The 21851-nt window shown below is 36.0% G+C and overlaps 1 protein-coding gene across 2 annotated transcripts in view; it reads left to right on the top strand.

Moving 5' to 3' along the window:
- Positions 1–19055, top strand: part of GALNT3 (polypeptide N-acetylgalactosaminyltransferase 3) — a 65117-nt gene extending 46062 nt beyond the window's left edge. For both annotated transcript variants that reach the window (XM_002926929.4, XM_034654670.1), the window contains 8 exons: positions 4237–4386; positions 6245–6479; positions 6964–7081; positions 8572–8772; positions 11621–11752; positions 11962–12063; positions 16253–16405; positions 17279–19055. In XM_002926929.4, the coding sequence (XP_002926975.2) occupies positions 4237–4386; positions 6245–6479; positions 6964–7081; positions 8572–8772; positions 11621–11752; positions 11962–12063; positions 16253–16405; positions 17279–17401 (1214 nt within the window). In that variant the 3' untranslated portion in view covers positions 17402–19055. The remainder of the gene's footprint in view (positions 1–4236; positions 4387–6244; positions 6480–6963; positions 7082–8571; positions 8773–11620; positions 11753–11961; positions 12064–16252; positions 16406–17278) is intronic.
- The last annotated feature ends 2796 nt before the right edge of the window (positions 19056–21851 follow it).

The following is a 21851-nucleotide window of genomic DNA, read 5'->3' as shown; positions in this document are numbered from 1 at the left end:
ATCCATGTGATGTTGTCCAAAGTCTATTTTATTATATTGTACTCTCTGTATGCCACCTCGGAACTTGAATATAATACCTTGAATGGTAGGTATGATGGATGAAAGTAGACTCTAAGGGTGTCCATGTCTAAATATTTTAGAGTTCAGAAATGTATGAAGTGCCATGATTCATAACTTTGAAGTCCTCAATGTAAGACTTTTATTGTAAGGCATAATGGTTAAGAATACAAACTTGAGCCTTGACTCAGGCTGCCTTGGTTTGAATCCCACTCTGGTTCTAACCAGCTGTGTAACTAGGGCAAATTCCTTAATCCCTCTGTGCCTCAGTTTCTTTCTCTGTAAAATGGGGAAAATGCCATATTTCATCAAATTTATTGTATAATGCATCGTTAGGTTATTTCCACTTGAATAAAACCCCCCCGCAGCCAATTAAACAACGATGCCATTGATTATAAGTATCCAATTGGGCAGCTTAAAATTGAGGAAATACGTAAGTAGCGCATAACTCCTAGGGTTCTTTTGACGATTAGATAAGTTAATATAAATAATACATTAATTAATAATATAAATGAATAGTTAAAAATCATTGCAGAATCACTACATTCTGTTTTATTTTGGCTACTAAATATTCCAGTATTGTTTACAAAGTTAGCTAAAGTCTTTAATGCATTTATACTTAAAATTACAAGTCAATTGTCAGTTACTAAATTATACATTTTAAATTGGAATCACAAGGCTAATCAGACAAATACCCTAAGTTGTTAAATTTTCAAACATTACGAGTATTTAAATACCAATCAGATACAGATTATTTCAATGATCACAAAATTTATTCCTGAATGAGTTGAGTTTGGATCCAAATTCTTCAAGGTCAGATTCCAACTCTAATACTAACTAGATGTTTCTTCATCTATGAAATATGGATAGTAACACTCTTTCATCAAAATTCAAAGCAACACCTATTTTAAGATAAACCATTACTTTATGTACTATGAAAAAAGAAAAAAAAAGATACTGCTTATTAAGTGACATGTCATCAATAACAAGATTTATCCAGACTTAAGAAATGATAATATGTGAATAAAGCACAAAATTATTAACCTGGCTTATTTAATTATTTCTACACACAATCCTAAATATTTCTATAATTTCAAAATATCATGAGTGAACTGAGATTATTTTTTGAAGTTACATTAACATCTAGGTGCAATAAGGTTGCTTATCACCAGAGATTTTTAACGTGGATGTGAAACCTATTCACTAAATGGGCAAGTTTTAGAATTCGAGTCCCCTCCTTAGGGGATCTAGGGGATCTGCATACAGATCTCTGACTTGAATTTCCAGTCCTCTTTCCCAGGTCATATCACCACTTAATTATAATCAACTAATTTATTTACTGCTTAAAATGATCTGAATTTTTTCTGATTCTTTCTACTTTGTCTGAAGTCCATAGAGTTTTAAGTGACATTTGATTAAGTTCTGCATGTCTCTCATAGGTTTTGTTGTGTAAAAAAAAAAAAAAAGAAATTCCTGCTTTGGTTTTGTGAGCTTTCTTCTTAGATGATTTTTCATTTTTTTCAAGCAGTGAGAAATTAGGGCCACAGTAAGGCTACTTGTAGTGAGCCTTCAGTTAAAGGTGACTTCTATTATTGTACAAATAAAATTAAAAGACTTAAGAAAATCAGAAAAGTGGGGGCCCTGGGTGGCTCAGTTGGCTAAGCCTCTGCCTTCAGGTCTGGTCATGGTCCCAGGGTCCTGGGAAGAGTCCCACATCCGGCTCCCAGTTCAATGTGGAGTCTGCTTCTCCCACTGCCCCTCCCCCTGCTCGTGCGCTCTCTCTCTCTCTCTCAAATAAATAAAATCTATTTTAAAAAATAAAGGAAATTGATATCCAATTATAATCTTCCTATTTCATTTTAATTTTTCTACTTCTCTCTTCATCAGTCTAAATAAACTTATAATGTTTATCTAATTATATCCATGTCAGAAATTGATTTTGAAATCCGACATTTTCATATAATATTATTAGCTCATTTCTTTTACCTTCAGAACTTTATTTTTGATGACCGTGGTGGACTAGATGCATTTTATTTAACCATTCACCTTCATTCACTCCACAGTGTTAGTATATATCCCACTGTAATGAATATCCTTGTGTTTGATATTGTCCTCCATTTGAATTGTATCTTTGGGTAAGTTAAACTGCTTGGTCAAAGGGTCTGGATATTTTTATAATTCCTTATAACAATTAATAATAAATTTGCAACAGTTTTCTTGGTGAGGGATATCTTTGTATGCTAATGTAATTAATTTGTCTTATTGAATAAATGGTCTATCTAATGAGTACCCACTGTGAAAAATGTGTCTCTAGTCACTGTAAAGGAGTGTGTGAGGTAGAAACTATAGTCCCTGATTTCACTTGGTTTAGGGAAAAGCAGCAAAAATATGAGGATAATCAAGTGAAGAGATAGGTAAGTCCCAATGATAGTAAAACTAAAGATAATCAACATTTTCAGAGCGTAGGCCATGTGAGGAGCCCTGTCTTAAATGCTTTATTTGTTTAGCAATCTTTTGTTTTATCCTCCCAGCAATGCTGAGCGCATGTTATTATCCCCATCTTAGATATAAATTGAGATACAGGTAAAATAAAATAACTTACCTAAAGTCACGCAGCTAAAAGTAATTGGTGCTATAAATAGATAAACCCAGGCAATCTGATTTCACAGTTATGTGCTCTTAACCTCACAAAGAGATGGGTACAAATGGGGACTGAATTTAGGGGCCAAATAAAAATTTACAGGAAGTTCAAAAGTTGTGGGTAAATAAAAAATTCTTTAACGGATCAAACAGTGGGACAGTTTACTGAAGGAATATGTAGTGACTCCATTAAAAAAAAGAAAAAAAAGAAAAGAAAAAATCAATCCCCATAAGGCGTTCGAAAAGTTTTTATATAAGTTTCTATTTTACAAGTCAAGTCTATGGTGAAAGCAGGAATATCCATTATTTATATTTTAAGACAAATTGCAATCCTGCTTATCTTTCAGAGAATTAATTCTGAGGTACTTAGAAGGTATTAAAAAGTTAGCCTATTACTCTGTGGGAACAATGTTTAGATTTATTTTCCACAGAAGTTGTTCCTGGACTCTCACCTCCTTTATGAATGTTTAAGCTTTGAATAAGCAACTCATTTATCTGTACCACTGGAGAATAGAACAAAATAAAACCATATATAATCACAGATAAAGTCATCTGTACTTGCTTCTGATATCTGGCAGAAGCAAACATCTACCCTAGCACATTTATTGATGTTCTCAGCATTCCCAGATCTTTTTAAGGCTGTGCTATGGGCCTAAGAAGGCCACCTGAGGAGCTATATTATATACTCAAAAAAGACTCATGAATTTAATAGTGAAAAAGCAGACTTAAGAAGTTGTTTCAAGATATGAGCAACACCTCACTGACATGATTAATGTGTTTTCTTTTACCTACTGTTTTAACTCTTATCATGTCTCTCATCCAAATTGGAATGTTGAATATCTTAAATTATATTCCCATTAATCAGAGTTAGCCTGTTTTTAGCTTCATTCCTCACTTACATGCTCCTTTCTTCTGTCATATTTTTACTAGAAAAAATGTTGTGTGTCAGGGGACTCTAGAACTTTCAAAAATTTTATGCTGACTCTTTGTAAAAATATTTCCAAACTGCTATAGGCTTGGACTTTCCTATTTGCCATTTTCCTCAATGTTTTGATTTTAAATTATTTTGATCACTACCTAAGTATCAGAGAATCCTTTTGATACTTGTCATTTTACTTTAAATTTCCAGATTTAAATCCCAATTTTAAAAAGTGTCAAATATGTTTTTGGCCAAATTCAGTTTCCCTCATTCCCTTAGCTAATATTCTTAGACCCCTAAATGAGTCTTTTTAATCCTGTGGTCTACTCCATTTGAAGTCTCTGCTTTCCCCCAAATATATTTATTGATATTGCATGTACAGAATAAGTCTGTGTTATAACGTTTTGTATTATAGTAGTTTACAAGTTAAGATTTGCATATATAGCTATTTTTTTCATTAAAGAGCTAAAGATACAATTTTCATCTTAATGGAAGAATGTGTGCAGCTGTTAAGATGACAAATGTGGAGATATCATTGCTCTGTGGTTTCTTTATTAGCTTTAGTATGTTATATAAGAATATAAACTTAGGAGGAATTAATCGATATTTTTTTCTTACAGAGTACTTACATGATAAACTAGAAGAATATATAAAACAATTTTCTATAGTAAAAATAGTCAGACAAAGAGAGAGAAAAGGTCTGATCACTGCAAGGTTGCTCGGAGCAACAGTTGCAACAGCTGAAACGCTCACATTTTTAGATGCTCACTGTAAGTATACATGTATAGACATAGTTGTAACATTTTCCCTCTGCTTCCCTCTAATTTAAAAAGTGAAGAAACCTTTTCTTTAAATGACTAATTGTATTTTCTTTAACATCATTTTCAACTGGTGATTATAGCAATGACAGCCGAAGCAGATTACAGCTTTGGGTAGGAACTTCCTTTAACTTATATGGAGTTCTTACCTTCTCTGTGTTTTAGGCTCCTCAGCTCCAGTATCCTTCAGTGACCAACTTCCCCAGCAAGTTATCCTTGCCTGGGCTTTTTTTCAGATGCTCTTTCTGTCAAAAAAAAAAAAGTGTTTTTCCTTATTATTGTTGATTCTTACAGTTTAAAATGAGTCAAAGCTTTAAGTGCAATCAATTCTATCTTTAAACTTTGTCCTGGTCCTGATACTTTCAATTTTTGTATTTGAGTTCTTTTTTCAAAGATTTGCACACTGTTCTTGTGGTACCCCCTTCCAATTTTTTCTGGCATTTTTTTCTATGAATATTGTCAATTTTTGTTTGTTTTATTGCTACTTTTTTCCCCCTTTCATTTGTAATGGTTTTGTTCTCCAGTGTCAATGATTTTAAATAAAGTGTGTAGCATAGAACATTTAGCATTTTTAGAGTCCGTGTTTAAAGGGCATGTTAAGGATTACTAAAATGTCGCTTAGTCCGTCAGCTGTAAATTTGGTGGGTTATACTCTTTGTATGAGTATTTAGTTTTGAATTGAATTGGCTGGCCCTTAGATTATGCTTAACCTGGCAAATGGTTTTGGTTATACACGTGTTGTTACAGAGGGCTTTTGGATTTGCTTGAGTCTCTTTAGAGCTATCATATCTAGTGCTCTCTTTATACCTGGCTCTTAAATGAAGAGAGGTCTGAAGGTAATCCAAGAGAGGTGTTTTAAACAGGAAATGGTTCATTCTCCAATATTTCCTCTCCTGGTCCAAAATTACAATTATGTAAGAATGGGCATTCTTCCTCTCAGGCGAATATATCCGATGGATCTCCTTGATGCCAAGTGGTCCTCCTAATAACTGCCAAACTCTGCCTGATGGGGAGACCTGGGTAGGACTGAATCTCCCGAATTCTGTGTGTTAGGTGAGCCTGGCCAGGCCCAGACTTTTTTATCGCATTCCTTTGCCCCCACTTTCCAGTAGGGCTGGGGCAGTTGTTCTCCAACTGCTGAAATCAAAATATTCTGATTCCTTGACTTACTTTCTTCTAAGACGCAGTCAGAGAAATGAGGATTTTGATTACTACACCTTATTCAGGGAGACAAGTTTAAGGAAATCAGAACACTTCTGGGGTTAGGTGTCATGGATCAGCAAAAAGTTACCTTTGGGGGGTGCCTGGGTGGCTCAGTCTGTCGAGCGTCTGCCTTCGGCTCGGGTCATGATCCCAGAGTCCTGGGATCGAGTCCTGCATCGGGCTCCCTGCTCAGCAGGGAGTCTGCTTCTCCCTCTGCCCCTCACCCTGCTCATGTTCTCTCTCTCTCTCACTCTCTCTGCCTTTCTCTCAAATAAATAAATTTTAAAAAAAAGTTACCTTTGACTCATAGCCTGTTTCAGAGGGAAACATATCATCTGAAAGTTAAATACTCCAGTGTCATTTTACTTCCTCACTAAGGTTAAAAAAAAAATCATCTTCTGTCAATAAACTTTCCTAACTATGCTGAATCTTGCCTTACCCTTCACTCTACCCTCATCTCCCCATAAGAAACCTTGAAGAAATCTCCTCAATGTTAAATATTCAAAACACAGTTGACTCTTACTCATTTCTCTAAACTGTCTCCAAAAAACAAAAGAGAAAGCCCTCAGTGTTTTCATTGGATTGATTAGAATTATGTTCCTTCTAGGTGAGTGTTTCTATGGCTGGTTAGAGCCTTTGTTGGCCAGAATAGCTGAGAACTACACGGCCGTGGTGAGTCCGGATATTGCATCCATAGATCTAAACACGTTTGAATTCAACAAACCTTCTCCTTATGGAAGTAATCACAACCGTGGAAACTTTGACTGGAGTCTTTCATTCGGCTGGGAATCACTGCCTGATCATGAGAGGCAAAGAAGGAAAGATGAAACCTACCCAATTAAGTAAGATGATTGCTCTCAAAGTCTTACATACAGTTCAGTTATTTAAATACATACACACTCTTTGCTTTTTACAGTTTTTGCCTCCAAGGTAATTCTCACTCATGAAATAAAGAACACACACATTCTCTGTAGGGAAAGGAAAGCCATTTATGTATATACTTACTTACGCATGATAGTACCGAGTCGGAGGTAGAAGTGAGGTTTTTTTGTCTTCCTCGTAATCATTACTTCAGAGTCTTCAGGCTTGGTTAGAAGACACTTCATAATTTCGTTCTGCTGGGACAGGGTATTTAAACTACTTCCCTTTGCCCCTGCGAAACTTGACTCTGAAGGTAACATTCTTAGTTTTTATTAATCTATGTAAAACCTTTGAAATTGTGATCTCCTTTAATTTGTTTGGGGATTTGATTCAGTTGCTCTTTAAATAAGTTCTTTTTTCTTATTTAATTTTTATAACAAAGTTTGACGATGGATTATTTTTCAGAACACCCACTTTTGCAGGAGGCCTTTTTTCCATATCAAAAGAATATTTTGAATATATTGGAACTTATGATGAAGAGATGGAAATCTGGGGAGGTGAAAATATAGAAATGTCTTTCAGAGTAAGTTTATAAATATAGTACATATTAAACAGTAAAATACACATTTTATTCTAATTGATACAGGTTATCATAGATGTATGCAGTCTTTACTTTTTGTGCTTTCTAAAATTTAATTGCTAGAAATTTTAGAATAAAGGTATTTCTTTTAAAATGTAACTTAATATATTTACTCTTGCTGCCAATGTAACAAGAGGAACTAGTTAAACGTTTGCCTGTGTCCCGCCAATAGCACCAATTAATGCACTTGTAGCTACTGAATTCCAGCCAAGATAAATATAATTCAATCTAGTGCTTCAGGAAATGAGTTGATTATCAAGGGAGTCAGAATGGAAAAACATTTATGTATAATTTTAAAAAGACATTAACTCTTTGCATTAAATGAGCTTTTTTTTCTTATGCGTATTAGAAGTTAATATGAGAAACAAAGCAAAAACTTTGGATGATCTCCACATATACTTATTTGATTTCATGAGTTCATTTTCTGCAATGACTCTGTCATTCACTTTTCATCTTTTAGACTGGAATGTAGTGGGAAAAGAACTGAACGAGGAGTTAGAAGATTTAAGTTTTAGCTCTGGCTCCATCACATAATGGCAGTGATGATCTTAGCCAAATTTGAACTGCTCAAGGGAGGGGTCTTTTTTTATTCATTGAAGTATTCCCAACCCCGAACACATGTTAGATATCAGGCACAATCTGTTGAATTAAAAATACCACTGAGTTTTCTCATTTGTTTAAAAAAAAAGAGAGACTATGACCTCTTGCCCTAATACTAGCACAGACTATTACACATGTCTTCATTTTAGATTTTTTGCTTAGTGACTATTTATGGCAGAACTGATTGCCAAGATGTTTAAGTGAGTAGGTATTGATTTAATAATTTTCCATTTTATTTAGAGTTAATGCAAATTAGTTTTTTGACCCTCTATCTCTAAATAGGTATGAGGTTTTTTTTTATAGTGACCAACTACTTCACGAGATTATACTTGGGTATTATCTGGAATTGTTTTCTTAATTACAAAATTGAATATACAGGGGGTAAATAGAGTCTGTCTTACTCCAAGACTGCTAGTTCCTGCCATAGAAGAGAGAATCTTTGGTTCAAGTGAAGTGGCCATGTAACTTGTATGGGAAGATAGAAGTCAAATGCGAAGGAGCCTTTGGTCTTTGGTGTATATTAGAGAGCTTGCATAATTGTTTGCAAAAAAAAGAAATGTGGGGCTTTGTTTTTATGAAAGATCTGAAATCACTATTTTATTAAATTACTTTCTGAAAATATGCCTTTGTTCTTTAGTTTTTATAGTATTCCATTAAATTGTTTTTTATATTTAAGAATTTAAGTTGAACTGACAGGGGACAGAGACTATTTGTGGTTATAATAAATTTCTTTTCTATATTTTGTTTTTATTAGTATCTTAAAGATGAACTTAAAAGCAACACTTTGATTTTTTAAATATACTGTAAATTAAACAAATATCATTAATTATCAGGTATGGCAATGTGGTGGGCAGTTGGAGATTATGCCTTGCTCTGTTGTTGGACATGTTTTTCGCAGCAAAAGCCCTCATACCTTTCCAAAAGGCACTCAGGTGATTGCTCGCAACCAAGTTCGCCTTGCAGAAGTCTGGATGGATGAATACAAGGAAATATTTTATAGGAGAAACACAGATGCAGCAAAAATTGTTAAACAAGTAAGTTAGAGCTAAATAGTTAAATTACGATAAGAATCCACACCAAATTCGCATATTCTTTTACTTATTTGAGTCAGTTCAAGGACAAAAAATTGTAAAAAATAATTTTTGAAGTTGGTTTTTTTAACTCAAAATATATAATTTATTGATGCCAGTTTTTCCTCTTTTTAAGGAAAAATCAAATCTAGTTTTTTAAAAAAATTAGGCATTCCACTTGATGTTACTCTTTAAATACGGAAGATGTTTAGTTTTTGTAACTGCCTTGGTTCAGGATTTTCCTCAAAGTAAGATTAAGTGGAACCATTTTTAACTGGTTTTGGGTGATACAATTAACACCTAAAGAGAGGTGCTAAGTGGCATTTTGAACTGGGGATGGAGACAGTGTCAGAATGTGGCAGGAAAATAAACCAGGAATATCAAGTCTTTTTTTTTTTAATTTTTTAAAAAATATTTTATTTATTTATTTGAGAGACAGAGAAAGAGCATGAGCAAAGGGGAGAGGCAGAGGGAGAAGCAGACTCCCCGCTGAGCAGGGAGCCTGATGCAGGGCTTGCATCCGGATCCCTGAGATCATGACCTGAGCCAAAGGCAGACACTTAACCATCTGAGCCACCCAGGCGCCCCAAGGCTTTTTTTTATCTCAGGTTCTGGTTCCATTCCTTGCTGGACGGGTTACCTTGGCAAAGCCCCTTTGAGACTGTAGAATGGGATGACACTTCATAGGGTAGTTGAGAGGTTGGCCCAATGTGGGGTGTGTGTTCAGCCAACCTTCTCCCTGCTTCCTGGGCTTGAGAGGTGAAATACTTGCCTATCTCCCAGAGTAGTTATGAAATAAAGAAGTACGGGGGCTCCTGGATGGCTCAGTCGTTAAGCGTTTGCCTTTGGCTCAGGTCATGATCCCAGGGTCCTGGGATCAAGCCCTGCATCAGGCTCCCTGCTAGGCAGGAACCCTGCTTCTCCCTCTCCCTCTGCTCCTGCTTGTGTTCCCTCCCTCGTTTGCTGTCTTTCTCTCTGTCAAATAAATAAATAAAAATCTTAAAAAAAAAAAAAAGTACGTGTTCACAAATGTATGGCACTGTTGTTACTGACCTGTCACAGATAAAAGCTCTTTCGAATTGTGACACTTAATACATTGGCCATGAGGTCCAACAGGTTCAATATTGTTTGTGCTGAATGAACTAGATATTCTAGGAGTAGGCTTCAGTGAATGGCACCTAACTCTTTGTAAGAAACAGTGCTGATTTGCAGGGGGTATATATTGAGATTAAAGGGCATCAACGTTCTGACTGTTAAAACAAAAGGTCTGGTTACCTCTTTCCAGCATTTCTTTGGTCTCCAGTGTCTCCCTGTAACATGTTAGTAAGATGCAAAGTCAGAGCGGTACTGGATTCGATCGCTCTCTTTTTATCTTAGGTCACCAGGACAAATTGGGCAGACTGTGTCCTGCACATGGGGACTTGGCTAAGCAGGCAGGGGGCTGCTAACTGCAGCTTCTGCTCCCTTGTCACCCACAAAGGGGCAAGCGAGCCAGTAAACCCTTCTTTTTACCACAGGGCCAACAGATCTTAGGATAAAATGCATAAGTTAGCCAGAAGTCCTTTAGAGCTTTTCACTTTTTGCTAAAACCCCTGGATTCAAGACAGTGATGTTGGCAGAGAAAATATTTACCTTAATTGAAATGGTAAGCTTGGGGCGCCTGGGTGACACAGCGGTTAAGCGTCTGCCTTCGGCTCAGGGCGTGATCCCGGCGTTATGGGATCGAGCCCCAACATCAGGCTCCTCCGCTATGAGCCTGCTTCTTCCTCTCCCACTCCCCCTGCTTGTGTTCCCTCTCTCGCTGGCTGTCGCTATCTCTGTCAAATAAATAAATAAATAAAATCTTTAAAAAAAAAAATGAAATGGTAAGCTTGAGTGTTTAAACTTTTTATTTATCTAGGTACCAAATATAATTTTTCTTTAAAATTTTGCCTATAGACCAAATACCTTTTCAGTTTAATAGTGTTCTTCAAAAAAGTTTTTCTTTGTCTTTTTAAAATAAAGGGAAATAAAATGCAATTGATTAAAAACTTGCCTTTTCCTACTAATACATTGTTTTTGTTAAGGAGTAAGTAACACCCTTAAAACTAGAAAAAAAAAAATACGCCTGATTGTGTTGTCTTTTGTAGTCTTGACTAGAGAAGAGATATAAATTACATTGTATTAGCAACTCTTTATTTTCTTTCTTTCTTTCTTTAATTTTTTTGAAAAAGAGAGAGAGTGCGGGGGGGGGAGCGAGAGGGAGAGGGAGAATATATATAAAATATATAGAAAGTTTAAATACTTATGCTTATCATTTCAGTTAAGGTAAATATTTTCTCTGCCAGCTTCAATCAGTGCAGAGCCCAAGGTGGAGCTTGATCCCGCGACCCTGAGATAACGTGAGCTAAAATCAAGAGTCATGCTTAACTGTCTGAGCCACCCAGGTGCCCCGGCAACTGTTTATACCTGCTTCCTCACACCTCACTTCACAGATCATTTTTGGGTGTAAAATTAGGATCAATTTTGGATTCTCCCACTACCGTTTCTCTAGAGATCTTTGCCCCAGTAAGGGAGGTTTGGTAGCACAAAGAAAGAATAAAATAGCAATATGTCCGCATCCACAGTGGTAACTTGATTCTCTTTCAAGGCAGAAACAAGCAGGGGGGCGTACTTGTTGCCAGAATAAAAGGTGAATGCAGTTAAATTGCATCTTGCGTTTTGGCCCAGAATTCTTTTTAAGACCCAAATATAAATACAAATCATAGCATTTGAATTCCTTTATCAGTGCTGTTTTGATTAAGCATTCTTTCTACTTCTCATCTTTCTCCAGAAATCATTTGGTGATCTTTCAAAAAGATTCGAAATAAAGCACCGCCTTCAATGTAAAAATTTTACATGGTATCTGAACACTATTTATCCAGAAGCATATGTGCCAGACCTTAATCCTGTTATATCTGGATATGTGAGTATTTTTCTGTTCCTTTTTACTTGGTATATGTCTCGCCACAAACATTTACGTGGTTCGGGGAAAATTGCTGGAATACTTTCTGGTTTATGGCTTTTGAGATTTTACATTACTACTTATTAATACTGCTTCCTGTAGTTAATTGAAAAAAAATATCAACCACATAGATTAAATTTTTTTTTTATAACTTGACAATTTTCCTTTAGATTAAAAGCGTTGGTCAGCCTCTGTGTCTGGATGTTGGAGAAAATAATCAAGGAGGCAAACCGTTAATTTTGTACACGTGTCATGGACTCGGGGGAAACCAGGTGAGCCCTGCATTAAAAGTCCTCTCTTCTGGACTGACACAAACACAAGTAGGTTGTCAGAAGTCCCAGACCAGCTTTGTATTCAAGTAAAACGGCTGTTTAAAATGTTTTAGGTTAAGTTTGGCAATTAATATTAAAGTTGCTGAGTACTTGATATTGACTCTCATTCTGGCTCTGAAGACCCTTTGAAGTGGCTCACCCACTCAATAGAAAGGCAAATGAGAAAATAATAGAATAAAGCCGTTTGAAATTAAAAAACGGGACCTTCTATGTGGATCTTTGATGGTGGAGGACTACTGGCAAGGTGATTTTGCAAAATTATACATAAAGGCTGTACTTACTTAACTGCATTCAATAGCAAATTATATTAAGTGTTAATACCAAAAGAGCAGTATTAGGAGTTATCTTTGCGGGTCACAGTATTTTTTCAATATGTTGTTCTTGATTATCCTTCACTGATGATGTATCTGCTTGTTACCACTCTTTGACTGTTTCAAACAATCAAGACTCAAATGTTAATGTCACTATTTGGCCTACTATGGGTACAGAGCTTATGAAAATATCATTTCTAGTATTTAGCTTCCTTGCCTTGCCTTTTACAAGTTAAGAACTCCTGGGAAGGTTGGACTCTCTCATTTGTTCGTTCAACAAATTTACTGAGTGACCCCTGCATGCCAGATGGATTTTCTGCTGGGTTCAAGCAATTTAGATCCCAACTCCTTCAGGAAATCTACATTTCAAAGCCAGTGGTTACAGTCAGCAAGACGGGGTCTGGGATAAAGCATTCAAAGTGCCTCAAGATAGGGTCTGGGATAAAGCATTCAGAGTGCTTCAAGAGTATGAAGGAGGGCATCTGCATGAATTAGACTGAGTGCCCATACATTTTCCTTGGAAAGAGGTCATTTGAAAACATTTTCTGGAAAGTGCACAGGAGTCAAGTGAGGTGGCTGGTGGGAATGAGAACAGGATGAGAAGAGTATGAAGAGGGGGGTACAAAGGAGAAGAGCCGATATGTCTACTTTCTGTGAATTGCAGGTATTTTAATAGAGAATCCAAGGTGTATGTGGAGGATTTTTGCACTATTAAATGTGATGTTCCTATTTTAACAGGATGGAACTTTGGTGATGTCAGTTTTAAGAAGAAAGAGTCTCCTCTTTCTATCTCCTGGTCTGTCCTCTTCCATGTTTCTTCCTAGTCATTAGCCTCAGCTTAATCTAGTTCCAATCCCTGCTCATCCAAATGAACCCATCTACTGAGGATAGGTGACGCAGATACCCAGAAGCCATAGCTAGTGAACAGGGTCCCTCACTGGAGGATTAAGGTATAATTCTGAAATGGGATGGAGACACACACACACACAGGTATATACACATGCATATATGGCTATATACCTAGATACATATATATCTACATATATGCATGTGTGTGTGTGTATACACAGACATACATATTTTAAAATTTCCTTCCTTCTATATATTAGAAAAAAATAATTATATAAATAATCACATTCTTTTGGAAATAACACTGGACTATGCTAGTTAAAATTAAGTTTTTGGGCAATGAGAAATTTTTTGTCACTTGTTAAAATCTTATCCCTAAATATAAATATTTACAGATTTTTCTCAGGCTTCCACTAGCATGACATTTATTTTATCATAACAGTTGAAAATATCTTATATGTCGTTTCATATGTTTTTCTCTAGTCATTGCCATAAAGATGTTTTTATAGTCTTGTCTCTAAAATAATTTGTAAATTATAAATACACTATAGCTGTCTTTTAAAATTCCCTTGGGAATGAAGAAGTAGTTCACATTCTTTCAATAAATATTTGTTTGGAGCCTATAATGTCGCTTGCACTGTGACAGTAGTGAAAAAGGCAAAATCTCTACCTTGTGGAGCTTGTGTTCTTGAAGGAGAAGGAAAAAAAATATGTAATTTTGGGCATAAAGAAAAATGAAGCAGGGTAGGTGGATAATATGAACATGGAGAGCGGGAGAGAGGTTTGTGTTCGGAGGTTCAGGAAGACCTCTTTGAGAAGGCGACCTTGGAGCAGAGGCCTAAAGGAGTTGGAGAGGAATGGTGTTCCAGGAGAGGAGCATCCTGGCAGAGGGGTGCAAGGATAGAGGCCAGTGGCAGGTCAGTGGAGCAGTCAGAAAGCCAGTGTGGCTGCAGCAGAGTGCTCTAGGAAGACAAGGCGGGAGACAAGATCAGAGACATCGGTAAGAGGCCAGGTCATAGAAGGCTTTGCAGGCCTCCCCTAGGAACTTGGATTTAATTCTCAGTGTGATAGACACCATCTGAGGGTTTTGAGCAGGAGAATAGTATTTCCTAGTTTATATTTTAAGAAAATGACTCTGATTTCTAGCACTGTAATACAGCCATCGATTTAGTTTTGGTTTATTTCCTTTAAATTTTTTTCAGTCAAGCACTGCATTTAAATTGCTTTGCAAATTTTAGTTCCTTGAGTACTAAACGTTTTTGAGATATCATACAACTTGACCATTTCTTTATTGCTCCCTTGTACTGTTTTGACCAGATAATATTTGTGCAACATAAAACTCCATTGTAACAGTATTTGTATATGCCAAGTAAAAGTAATGTTTTGATAATGTGATTATATTGACCGATATACTGGTGCAGTGCAGTGTGAGTCATTATGGCTTTGCAACACTTAATGCTTTGCTTCTCTGCCTTCCTATTCCAGAGTATTTGTCCTGGTTCTAGGTTACGTCTCTCTGTTGTTCCCAGCTAGCTAATTATATATTCTTTTTGGTTGCCTAAGTATCTTCAACTATTTCATATTCCTTATAACTTGCCTTTTAATGATTTTTTTAAAAAAAATAATGTGGGTGAAGTAAAATACTGGACAGACTTTCCTACAAAATGCTGTTTTCATGATCTACGCTCATTTTCATTCAATGTCTCCATCTGAAGAACTATGAGTGATATAAATGATGGATATATTTGTGGAAGGAGCTAAATTAAGCATGAGGCCAAGACCAGGGAAACTCAAGATTAATTCAGCCAATGTTTGTGGAGTGCCTACTCTAATACACACAAAGGGTTTAGAACAGCCCCTGCTTAGCACATAATAAGGGCTCAATAAATATTAGTGCTAAGACTAATTATTTCATTATTGAAAATCCATTATGTTCACTTATTTTATCTTTGGAATGTCAACATTATGGAATATTTGATTTGTAATGGATGTTATTACTAGATACGCTGCCTGACTTTGGTCTATGGGGAAGCCAGCTAGCTACACACACAATTCCAATAGAGTGCTATAAAAGTTATTTCTGATGTACTATAGGAACCCTGAAAAGGTGTAATTTTGTTCAGTAGGACAAGCTCAGGGAAACTAAAGAAGCAAAGTAACATTTGAATTGGCTTTTCAAGGATAAAAAGGAATTAGCTAGGTGGAGAAGGATCCAGAAGGATATTTCAGGCAGAGCACAGTAAAGGAGTCTTAGACTTGTGGATGCATGTATTCTACATTGGTTAAATTGTGTGGAAAGAGCATGGTGTACAGTTCAGGCAGGGGGCGATGTAAGATTGAAAAAGGAAGAGTTCATGTACTAGTTAAGGGGTGTGAGTGTCCTAGTAATAACACCTAAGATGAATTAACAGCTTATCATGTACCAGTTATTGTTCTGAGTCTTTTATATCTATTAGCCCTTTTATCCTCATAACCCTCTGGGGTAAGAAAACGATTAAATTACCCATTTTACAGGCAGGGAAACTGAGACATGGAGATTACCTCATTTACGATTCCTAGTGTGAACAAAAATGCCACGAATCGAGATAAATAAGAGAGAAGGAACACTTGTGGAGAGGAAGAGGCAGTTACTGTGCCTCTTGCTAGAAGTTTCCAGGTCCTTTTCTGTGGCGTACATGTCCTAGCTAACTTCCATTCCACCTGATAACTTTCCATTTCTGAATGGGAGGAAGACAGTACCTTCTTACATAACTACCTGCTGCTGACAGGCTGGAAGAGAGTTACAGCATCTTCTGTCATAAAAGCTCAGCTTATATTTCTAATACCTATTTTTATTGTATTATTTTGTTGAGTGACTTCATTATTCAGTGAATTGCTGATTTTTAAAATTATAATTATTGGACCATTATTTTGCAGCTGAGGATACAGGGTGAGGATACAGGTCAGTAATAGCATTCTTCTTTTCACAGTATTTTGAATACTCGGCTCAACATGAAATTCGGCATAACATCCAGAGGGAATTATGTCTTCATGCTGCTCAAGGTCTTGTTCAGCTGAGAGCGTGTGCCTACAAAGGTCACAGGACAGTGGCCAGTGGAGAACAGATATGGGAGATCCAGAAGGTACCTCAGTGCAATTAATTCACCCCTTTCTGTAATTATTTTGATTAGCTCTAATTGCTTATCTGGGAGAATGCATGAAACATAGCATCTTATTGTTATCCATCAGAATTTCTCTGTCTTTGCTAACTTTGTTCTTGTGTACATCTACCGATTTGATGAGATAATGTATCTATGAATTAAATACTCTTAGAAACTAGTTGCTTAATGAAAGCCTGATTTATATAGATCAACACTTTTGTGAATTATTAATAATAGTTGCTCATATTTGTCTTTTTAGAGTTTCTTACAGTGCTTCTGGCAAGAGTCACATTTTTTTTTTATCATGGTAGGGAGAAAAAAAATCATTACCTTTTTCTCACCTACAGTGATTCATTTCTCCTGTTTTAGTACTTTTTTTAAATGAATTTAGGATTGAGAGAATACATAAAAGACCTTTTCTGTTTTTAAATATACGTGTTAAGGCTTCGCTGGAACATAGCAATTCTTACCTAAAAAATGTTTTGTGCCCTACTGGAACAGTAGAGGACTGATTTTTATTACTTATACTTTTTTAAAGAGTTTGTCACTTATGAATATACCAATGGAATGGTTCTTATTTGAAAACTTGATTCAGACCTTACTCTTTATACATCTCTTTATTTATATAATACCTCCGTGAATTAAACAGTAGTGGCATAAATGGTATTGTTTACACCAGAAACCAACAAGATTTTATCAGACAAGTTTGATCTGAGAAAGACTGAAAGATAAGAACTGTGTACATTTGGTGTGTGAGTCCCCTTTAGCTTTGATGAGACCATAATGTAGTTTTCCCGATATCAGTTAACCATGAGCCTTGAAATTTAATTTCTGTTGTGTTTCCTTTTATTCTAGGATCAACTTCTATATAATCCATTCTTAAAAATGTGCCTTTCAGCAAATGGAGAGCATCCAAGCTTGGTGTCATGCAATCCATCAGATCCACTCCAAAAATGGATTTTTAGCCAAAATGATTAAGTGTTCCTTAAAATTAAGGAGTTGAAAAAGGAGATATTCTTTCTCATAAAACTGTGACTAGGCATACACTGTAGTTTTTGAAAATTATGCAAAAGCAGCTAATTGTAACTTATTCCAAGTGCATTTTTCTTATTTATATCTTGAAATATCTATGTAGCCCTGCTACAGAAATCTTTTAAGTTTCCGTTTCAAAGCACAAAAACTAATAATACCAAAGACTATTTGAAATGTCCAGATGTAGGGGAAGAGATGTTTACAGTATGATGAAAATAATTTTCTAAGTAAAGTGATATTTGTGTGTTTTGTACACTTAAAGATATGCATAGCTACATTCACACACTCACAATTTAAAATATTTCTTCTAGTTTTTTGGGGGGAGGGAGAAAGATTTGATACCATATTTTTTAAATTACATAGAAATGGATCAATGAAGGTCAAGCATTGGCCTTTGTGTACAAACCAGGAAATTTTTATAGATCTAGAATTTATTATATAAAAATACAAGTAAACTTTTTTGCCTTTTATTTACTTATCTGTCATACATTTCCTTAAACATGAAATTAAATGAATAAGAATATTTTTAACACTTCAATATCTTGGCAAATTTTAAAGTATTTTTTAGTCTGAAGCCCACTTGACTTAAAGCACTTAAATCTTGCTTAAAAGATAGTTCTTAAGTAACTATACTGTGTGTTTTCCCAAAGCAATTAAAAAAACAAACTATAAAGTACTGTCTGTTGAAAAGGTGTTTTTTTCCTTTCTGCTAGTCCTTTCTTCTTACCAAAATTCACTAATCTTGAATGTTTGAGAAATTGAATTTCAAACGCAGAATACATGACTCACTTAAAAGCTAGATTTTATTTGTTACTGATTCAATTTAGATTGTCTTTGTAAAGAATTTTTTTCATCAAAAAAACCTATGTGGAAAACACAATAAAATGAATCCTTATCACTGTTGTAATTATTTGATTTAAATTTCTCTCCTCTTTTGGATAAAATATATAATTCATATTGGATGTGGGGAGCATGAATCTGTATACTTGGCTTAAGTACCTATTGTAGAGCCATCAGATACTTAAGGAATACTCAAGTATTTCGTGGTAATGGCATAAAAGATGGGGAATGGAGAAGATTCTATGTTAGATATTTTGAAAATTTTGTACTAATTTCTGATATTCTTTGAGCATCTGATAGAGTAATTTTTTAAAAATGTGATGCCTACATAGATTTAACACTTTTTGGTCCATTTTATATAGAGATCTCTTGTATTCTTATTTAAGAATTGAAGTATGATTGGCTTCATATTTTAAATGTTGCTGAGCCTCAGTTGTACAAAGGAAAATATTTTTAAATTATTGGTCCCATCACCTCATTGTTTGTAACTTTGAATTTGCATTAAAAGACCCGCATTCTTGGGGACTTGGGGCGCCTGGGTGGCTTAGTCTGTTACGCGACTGACTCGGTTTCTGCTCGGGTCCTGCTCTTGGGGTTGTGATCTCCGGTTGTGAGGTTGAGCCCAGCGTTGAGCTCCAGTGTCAGGCTCTGCACTCAGTGCAGAGTCTGCTGCAGATTCTTTCCCCTCCTTCTCTCTTCCCCTCCGCTCCTCCCCAGCTCACATGCATGCCCTCTTTCTCTCAAATGAATAAATGAAAATCTTAAAAAAAAAAAAGACCTGCATTCTTTAATTTATTACAATGCCAACATTTATTTCAATTCAACTAACATTTATTGTATGTCTAACTTGTGCCCAAAGTTATGGCAAGCAGAATGAGTTTTATATTGCCTTTGAGCTTAGATCTTATGGAGCAGAAAGACAAATAATTTTGAAATAATAGGGGCGCCTGAGTGGCTCAGTCAGCTAAGCATCTGCCTTTGGCTCAGGTCATGATCCCAAGGGACTGGGAACCAGCCCCAGGTCGGGCTCCCTGCTAAATGGGGAGTCTACTTCTTCCTCTCCCTCTGTCCCTCCCCCACACTTGTGCTCTCTCTTTCTCGCAAATAAATCTCTAAAAAACATTTTTTTGAAATAGCATAGTAATATTATGATTTCTATGTCATGATATGACAGCTTATTATTCATATTTGATATTTCTTTAATAAGTAAAGATATTTTTATTACTATAGCTAAATATTAATATGTACTGTGAAATATACACTGATTCCCACTCACATGCACAATTTCTGTTTCTCCCGCTGTTACTGTAGAGTAAACATCCAGGAGCAAATACTTCTCTTAGAGTTCATTATATCTCACAACAAATCCTCAAAGATGTTTTGTAAATGAAAATGTATAAAGCATATTTAAAAAAAAAATTCAAGTGCCCTCTGTGTATTAGGCATGTGTTCTCATGTCAAGACTCAACCAAAATCTATAGAGATGAGTTGGTTTTCTTATGGCTGTATTAAATGTATTAATTGCAAAGGTAGAGTCCTTCTTACCTGATTTGGGAGCCTCAGGCTGTTGTTCAAGTGTCATACAACTCATTTCATTAGGGATTTACCCTTCCAGATAGAGGCAGTATCTTTTAAGTCTGAGTTTTGAAACAATGCTAACAGGAATCTATCTATGGAGTCTGGTTGCCATCTACATGAGAGATTTGAATACACATAAGTGTGAAATTGTGGATCTCTTGCCCAATTTCAAGTGACCATGGCAAATGGTCTAATTGCTTCACAAGACCTGGCATGTTGCCTTCATTGCAGAGGACTAAGCCCTGAGAACTCTAGATTGGTAAGCTACACTGCCAAACCTGCTAGGGTTGACCTGATGGGTGGGTTCACGTAGAACCAGATGTGACTAGCCACAAGAGAAAATACACAATATACTACAATTACAACCAGTAATGACAAACTTTTAAGTCCCTATATTGCCAGGTAAGTGGCCTCATCATTAGACAACTTAATTAAATACTGTGTAAGCCATCAAAATATAATGTAGAGGGAGCTGTTATTTTTGAGAAAACAAAGTTGAATGCCTTGGGATAACAAAAAAAGTCATTTTTCTAAAAATGCTAAGTTATATGTGGATGAGAACTATACAAGAAAAAACATAGAAGATTCTGCACTCGAATTGCTTCCAATTTACTTTTAAAACAAAGGATCTTCAGACAATGCATTTTTAGTGTGGTTTGTGCAGGAAAGATGTTGCGTAATTCTCATAAACCAATTCATACTCAAAAGGCCTTGGCCTTTCAATGGAATGTTTGTGAAGAAATTAATATACATACAAGTGTAGGAATGAATGTGTGTGTTTTAAAAGTATTGGGAACATATCTTCCTTTTATGGCTTTCTATTTTAACTACATTTTTCAAATTAGCCACTTATCAGTCCAGCTGCATTGGAGAAGAGCTTTTTCTGCACACACGTGTAGTCACTATTGCTCTTCAATATTCAACAATATTTGGGAAATGTCGTTTGTGTTTTTGTGATTGTAGTAGGCATCAGGGACTAATGATACACAAAGTCCTTCAAGGAATTTACGGTCTAGTAATGATTGACAATGATACTTTGGAAAGAAATAGTGCATGATGAGTCAACACGTCCAGCCTGCATGAGTCCATAGCCAGGAACGAGAAGAGAAAAAACAGTGCCTTGTGTTTTAGAGGTAAATAGCTGGAGCAATACTTCTTAAACTTTATTGTGAACACTGGCTCTTATTAAAATGCAGATTCGGATTCATTACATCTGGATAGAGCCTAGGATTTTGTATTTTTTTTTTAATTCTGTATTTCTAATAAGCTCTTAGATGAGGCCAAGGCTGCTGGTCCTGAAACTATACTTTGAGTGGAAAGGCTACTCATGGAACCAATGCCTAGGATTCTTTGAGATTATCACAGTGACTTCCATTATGCTTTACATCCCTGATTACTTCAGGCATCACCATAAAACAGTGCCCTCTGTGATCCTCTGTTGCCATTGTTCTCTGGCAATCCCCACATCTTGGCAATTCCCTAGCTCCGTCAATTCTCCCACCTTGTCCATCGCCTTCTACTCTGCCACTTCCACTCCCATTGTTTGATCAAAAAACTCCCTTGTGTCAACAACCTGATCTCTGAAAGTTCTTTTGTCTGTCTTGCCTTAACTTAAGCTGGACATCTATGGATACTTCTTATTCCTATCTAAGCATTGTTGTTTTTTGTTTTCTAACATTCTTGTGCTTCAAACTGAGGATTTGAAGTAGGTGTGTCCTTTCTACAAAAATGCCCCATGAAGACCATGCCATGTGGATATATTATCCTCCACCTTTTCTAGCTGTCGTCAGCTACACATCTATAGGTCATTCTCTTGATTCATTCCCTCCACTCATTAAATACTTCAGTTCTTGTTTAACTTTCCTTCCCCCTACTTCTTTCATGCTCATGGGTAACTTCAATGTCCATGCAAATGACTCCAGCATCTGTGCTCTAATTCCTTGATTGCCATATTTCCTTTCCTCAGCCACACCCTCTC

The sequence above is a fragment of the Ailuropoda melanoleuca genome, chromosome 2 (genome assembly GCF_002007445.2).
Source record: "Ailuropoda melanoleuca isolate Jingjing chromosome 2, ASM200744v2, whole genome shotgun sequence".
Taxonomy (NCBI): Eukaryota; Metazoa; Chordata; class Mammalia; order Carnivora; family Ursidae; genus Ailuropoda; species Ailuropoda melanoleuca.
The sequence above is the reverse complement of the archived record's forward strand: the minus strand, read 5'-3'. Positions and strand labels throughout refer to the sequence as shown.